Consider the following 5,614-nt stretch of genomic DNA (forward strand, 5'->3'; position numbering starts at 1 on the left):
ATGTTCCCCCAGTTCACTGCCCTCCAGACCCAGCTTCCCCAGTTTGCTCCCCTTTGTTCACTCCTTGTTCATGTGCCTCCCCCAAACCACATCCCAACCCTCTCGCCATCTCCTCTCCCCCAGCCTTGTGCCCACCTAATCTGCTGCCCCCCACCCCTCTGCCCCCAGGACCTCAAGGGCCAGTACTGGACGGACGATGACTCCGACGGGGACAATGAGTCCGAGGAGTTCCTCTACGGCGTCCAGGTGGGTGCTGACTCCCACAGGGCAGTGGGGGGGTCGGGGACCTCCAGCCCGAGCGCGATCCCGAGCCCGGGGCCGCGGGGGCTCCGTGCCTGACGGTGCCGTGGGGGCTGTGCCGCAGGGGACCTGCGCCGCCGACCTGTACCGGCACCCGCAGCTGGACGCCGACATCGAGGCGGTGAAGGAGATCTACAGCGAGAATGCCGTGGCCGTCAGGTGGGTGCTGTGCCCGGGACACCCGGCTGTGGCATCGCTGGGTCACCTGTCCATGGCATCACTGGGCATCCGGTTGTGCCGTCCCTGGGCATCCAGATGTGCCATCCCTGGGTACCCAACTGTGCTGTGCCCAGGACACTGGCTGTGCCATTCCTGGGCACCCAACTGTGCTGCACCCAGCTGTGCCATCCCTGGGCACCCAAGTGTGCTGCACTCAGCTGTGCCATCCCTGGGCATTCAGTTGTGCCATGCCAGGGCACCAGGCTCTGGTATTCCCAGAACACCTGGCAATGGCATCTCCTGGGCACCTGGCCATGACATTCCCAGGTCACCTGGCTGTGCCATCCCTCAGACACACTCTCACCAGGATACCCAGCTATGGCATCCACCAGGCACCCAGCTGTGCCATCCCCAGGACACCTGGCTTTGCCATCACCAAGTACCCATTTGTACCATCCCTGGGGCACCTGGCCATGGCATCACCAGACACCTGGCAGTGCCATCCCTGAGGCACCCACCTGTGGCACTCCCAGGCATCCACCAGTGCCGTCCCTGGGACACCTGAGTGTGCCATCTCTAGAGCAACCCACCTGTGCCATCCCCAGCACACCTGGCCATGCCATCCCCATGCATGTGGCCATGTTGAGCACCCAGTTGTGGCACCCCTGGACACTCAGTTGTGCCATCTCTGGGATACCCGGCTGTGCCATCTGTGGGACACCCTGCTATGGTGTTAACAAGGTACCTGGCTGTGACATCTCCAGGCACCCAGCTATGCCATTCTTGGGGCACCTGGCTGTGCCATTGCCACGGCACCCAAGCATGGCACTCCTGAGCACCCAGCTGTGCCATCCCCAGGCACACATCTGCAATCCGGGCACTCCCCCTGTACCACTCTGGTCTCAGGGTACTCACACTCAATACATGGGGACCCACACATGCCTGTCACTGTCTCCTGAGCCTGCCCACCCTGGCACAGTGGGCCCTGGGCCACTGTTCCAGCTCTGTGCCAGCCTCCCTGTGCCACGGCACCGTGTGTTCACAGGGAGTACGGGACCATCGATGACGTGGACATCGACCTGCACGTGAACATCAGCTTCCTCGATGTGAGTCCCCGGGGTGCCCCCGGCAGCGTTGGCACAGGGAGGGTGGGCACACACACCGGGGGGGTCCCCAAATTCCCCTCCCTGGCTGTGTCCCCACGGCTGTGCCGAACCGTGGCTCTCCCTCGGCAGGAGGAGGTGGCGACGGCGTGGAAGGTGCTGCGGACGGAGCCCATCGTCCTCCGCCTGCGCTTCTCCCTCTCCCAGTACCTCGATGGCCCCGGTGAGTGGGGACGGGCAGGACAGGGTGTCCCCCGTGCCCTGGGAACGGGCACAGCGGTGGCACCAATGGCTCGTCCCCATCTCTCCCCACAGAACCGTCCATCGAGGTGTTCCAGCCGTCCAACAAGGAGGGCTTCGGGCTGGGTCTGCAGCTGAAGAAGTAAGAGCTGAAACACACTGGGCATCTGAGAGTGGGGGGTGAGGGGGGCCCACAGAGTTCCTGTTTTGCCCCCAAACCGACCAGGTGCCACATGTCCCTGTGCCACTACCTTTTATCCACCACACAAACCCCTGCCAGGCTCAGCACCGGCTGTGGGTGGGGAAGAGAAGGAGCTGGGGTGTGGCTGGGACCACCCAAGCACCAGGCTTAGGGGACACCAACACACCCACGGGTGCTGTCCCCCATGGTGCTCGGGCACCAATGCCACCTCTCTGCCAGGATCCTGGGCATGTTCACATCCCAGCAATGGAAACACCTCAGCAACGATTTCCTGAAGACCCAGCAGGAGAAGCGGCACAGTTGGTTCAAGACGAGCGGCACCATCAAGAAGTTCCGCGCTGGCCTCAGCATCTTCTCCCCCATCCCCAAGTAAGACCCTGTCACTGTCCCCAAGGTGCCAGCCCTCCGTGCCCTCAGCCTGGGTGGAGCCTGGCACTGTGCCTCAGTTTCCCCACTTGGACTCTGCTGCTCCCCACCAGAGCTTGGGGAGGTAGAGGTTGCTCCAGCTGGTGGGTGAATTCGGTGCCGGGTGATGGAGGAGCAGGGGACAGTGACAAACGGGTGCTCAGGGGGTTCTGTGCCCGCAGGTCTCCCAGCTTCCCTGTTATCCAAGACTCGGTGCTGAAGGGCAAACTGGGCATCCCTGAGGCTCGTGTGAACCGCCTGATGAACCGCTCCGTGTCCTGCATGGTGAAGAACCCCAAGGTGGAAGTTTTCGGCTACCCCCCCGCCAGCACCCAGGCAGGTGTTGCCCCCTTCAACATCCTGGTGGGTGCCACCCCTCCTCGGGGTTTGCTTTCCTCTCCTTTCCCTTGCCAGGGGCTCCTCTGGGCTCAGATCACTTGTGGGGTGCTGGGAACCCCCTGGGGTGGGGGGAGCCCCTCCTATGTTTCTTGTTCCCAGCACCCTTGGGTCGCTCTTGGGAGAGCTTGGGGCCCAGCCAGGCGGCCCGTGGTGCTTTACCCCCTCTTTGGTGCTGCATCGCCTGTGGTGGGGTTGGCACATCAGGGGTCCTGCTGTGCCAGGGAAGGTTGGCATGTCAGAGGTCCTGCTGTGATGAGGAAGGTTGACATGTCGGGGGTCCTGCTGTGCTGGAGGATGTTGGCATGTCAGAGATCCTGATGTGCTGAGGGGTGTTGGCATGCCGGGGGTGCTGCTGTGCCGGCAGGGGTTGGCATGTTTAGGGTCCGCTGTGCTAGAGAAGGTCGGCATATCGAAGGCCCTGCTGTGCTGGAGGATGTTGGCATGTTGGGGGTCCTGCTGTGCTGGGGTGGGGTTGGCACATTGGGGGGYCCACTGTGCCGGTGGGGTTGGGGGTTGCTGGTGCCATGCAGAGCTGGGGGTGCCTGTGGGAAAGGGGATGACGCAGCTGGCTCCGCTCCGGCTCCCTCGCAGGTCGGTGGCCACTGCAAGAACATCCCCACGCTGGAGTACGGCTTCCTCGTCCAGGTGAGAGTCCTGCATCCCACTCACCCTCATCCTGCTGCCTGGAGCATCCTCCCCGCTGCCCCGTGTCTCACTTTTCCACATCCCATTGTCCAGAGCATCCTTCCCACTCATCCTCATCCTTCCCACTGCCCTATGTCCCACTTTTCTGCATCCCACTGCCTCATGTCCTGCTCATCCTCACCCCGCTGCCCAGAGCATCCTCCCCACTGCCCCACATCCCACTCATCCCCATCCCACTGCCTGGAGTGTGCTCCCAGCTCCGTGGCAGGGCCTGACTCCCACCGTCCTGCCCTCAGATCATGAAGTACGCGGAGCAGCGGATCCCGACGCTCAACGAGTACTGCGTGGTGTGTGACGAGCAGCACGTCTTCCAGAATGGCTCCATGCTCAAGGTGGGGTGACAGGGGCCAGCAGGGCATGGGCTGTGCCCCCGTGTCCCTGTCCCACCCTCCCCACACTCCTGTCCCTCCGCAGCCGGCTGTGTGCACGCGGGAACTCTGCGTCTTCTCCTTCTACACCCTGGGCGTCATGTCGGGCGCGGCTGAGGAGGTGGCCACGGGTGCCGAGGTAGGGGCTGCGCACGGTGGGGACCCCGACATCTCCTTGGGGGGCTGCCCCTTCACCCCCCGCTCTGCCCCAAGGTGGTGGACCTGCTGGTGGCCATGTGCCGCGCTGCCCTCGAGTCCCCTCGCAAGAGCATCATCTTCGAGCCTTATCCCTCCGTGGTGGACCCCAACGACCCCAAAACTCTTGCCTTCAACCCCAAGGTAAGCGCCGGGGGCGATGCTGCCCCACACTGGAGGGTGCAGGGGCCATGGGGAGCCCTGAGGCCCCCTCTCATGGCCACCTCTCTCCTGCCCCACATGTAGAAGAAGAACTACGAGCGGCTGCAGAAGGCCCTGGACAGCGTGATGTCCATCCGGGAGATGACCCAGGTATGTGGTGTGGCCTCACACCCCCACGTCTCCCAGTGTGGGATCCAATCCTGGAGTGGCATTTTGGTGCTGATCTCCATCCACCCACAGTTGGATGAGTGCTGGGGCACCCTCTGCACTCCCTCTGTCTTTGCCAGGGATCCTACCTGGAGATCAAGAAGCAGATGGACAAGCTGGACCCCCTGGCCCATCCCCTCCTGCAGTGGTAAGGCCAAGGGTGCTGTGGTCCCATCCCACTGTCCCACATCCCTCCCTGCTGCCCCACATCTGCCGTGACAGGGGATAGAGTGGGAGGCAGCCGGGCATCTTTGGCACAACTCTCTCAGCTCCTTTCTCCTGGGGGGTCACAACCATTCAATGGCATTGGGGCGGGATCTGGCTCCCAGCTTGGCCCTGCTCCCAGGGGACCATGGGACCACCCTATCTGACCTTCCTCCTCCTCCTCTTCTTCCTCCTCTTCCCAAGGATAATCTCCAGCAACAGATCCCACATTGTCAAGCTGCCTCTCAGCAGGGTAAGGGGCCTGGCCAGGCTCTGGGGGATGGAGGGTATGGAATGTGGGATGTGGGATATCAGAGATGGGCTGAAGGGTACAGGAGGTGGGATGCAAGATGTAGGCTGTGGGATGTAGGATGAAGTGTGTAAGGATATGGAGTGGGCCACAGAAAGGTCTGGGCCACAGGATCCATCCCTTGGGATGGAGTCTGAGCCTGGGAGGTGTGGGAGGCTGGATGGGGTATATGGGATGGAGGATGGGCTGTGTGGTGGTTGATGCCACAGGCTCTCCTGGCAATGTCGGAGCAGCCGAAGCCGGGCTGGGCTGGACACAAGGCCAGGCGGCCGTGCATGATCTGTCTGTCTGCCTGTCTGTCTGTCCTCTGCCCGCCGGTGCCGCCGCTGCTCTTCCCGTTCCCCTGGTAGCAGCTGAAGTTCATGCACACCTCCCACCAGTTCCTCCTGCTCAGCAGCCCCCCGGCCAAGGAGGCGCGGTTCCGCACGGCCAAGAAACTCTACGGCAGCACCTTCGCTTTCCAGTGAGTTGCCGAGGTGAGGGGACAGCAGGAGCCCCCCAACAGGCCCTGTGGGGCTGACGTGGGGCTGACTTTTTCCAGCGGCTCTCACATTGAGAACTGGCATTCCATCCTCCGCAACGGACTGGTCAACGCTTCCTACACCAAACTGCAGGTACCGCTCCGCTCCACAGGCCAGAAACACCCCGGAGTGGC

General features: G+C 62.9%; 1 protein-coding gene across 1 annotated transcript in view; it reads left to right on the forward strand.

The window, feature by feature from the left end:
• Positions 1-5,614, forward strand: part of PARP6 (poly(ADP-ribose) polymerase family member 6) — a 9,230-nt gene continuing 3,616 nt past the window's right edge. The window contains exons 1-16 of the mRNA XM_029958811.1: positions 1-246; positions 365-459; positions 1,505-1,565; positions 1,695-1,785; positions 1,878-1,944; positions 2,224-2,373; positions 2,592-2,772; positions 3,400-3,453; positions 3,750-3,845; positions 3,928-4,020; positions 4,095-4,220; positions 4,323-4,388; positions 4,526-4,593; positions 4,854-4,902; positions 5,310-5,422; positions 5,501-5,612. Coding sequence (XP_029814671.1) covers positions 1-246; positions 365-459; positions 1,505-1,565; positions 1,695-1,785; positions 1,878-1,944; positions 2,224-2,373; positions 2,592-2,772; positions 3,400-3,453; positions 3,750-3,845; positions 3,928-4,020; positions 4,095-4,220; positions 4,323-4,388; positions 4,526-4,593; positions 4,854-4,902; positions 5,310-5,422; positions 5,501-5,612 — 1,668 coding nt within the window. The remainder of the gene's footprint in view (positions 247-364; positions 460-1,504; positions 1,566-1,694; positions 1,786-1,877; positions 1,945-2,223; positions 2,374-2,591; positions 2,773-3,399; positions 3,454-3,749; positions 3,846-3,927; positions 4,021-4,094; positions 4,221-4,322; positions 4,389-4,525; positions 4,594-4,853; positions 4,903-5,309; positions 5,423-5,500; positions 5,613-5,614) is intronic.

This window comes from Manacus vitellinus, unplaced genomic scaffold (genome assembly GCF_001715985.3).
Source record: "Manacus vitellinus isolate BGI_N305 unplaced genomic scaffold, ASM171598v3 scaffold_16_pilon, whole genome shotgun sequence".
Lineage (NCBI taxonomy): Eukaryota > Metazoa > Chordata > Aves > Passeriformes > Pipridae > Manacus > Manacus vitellinus.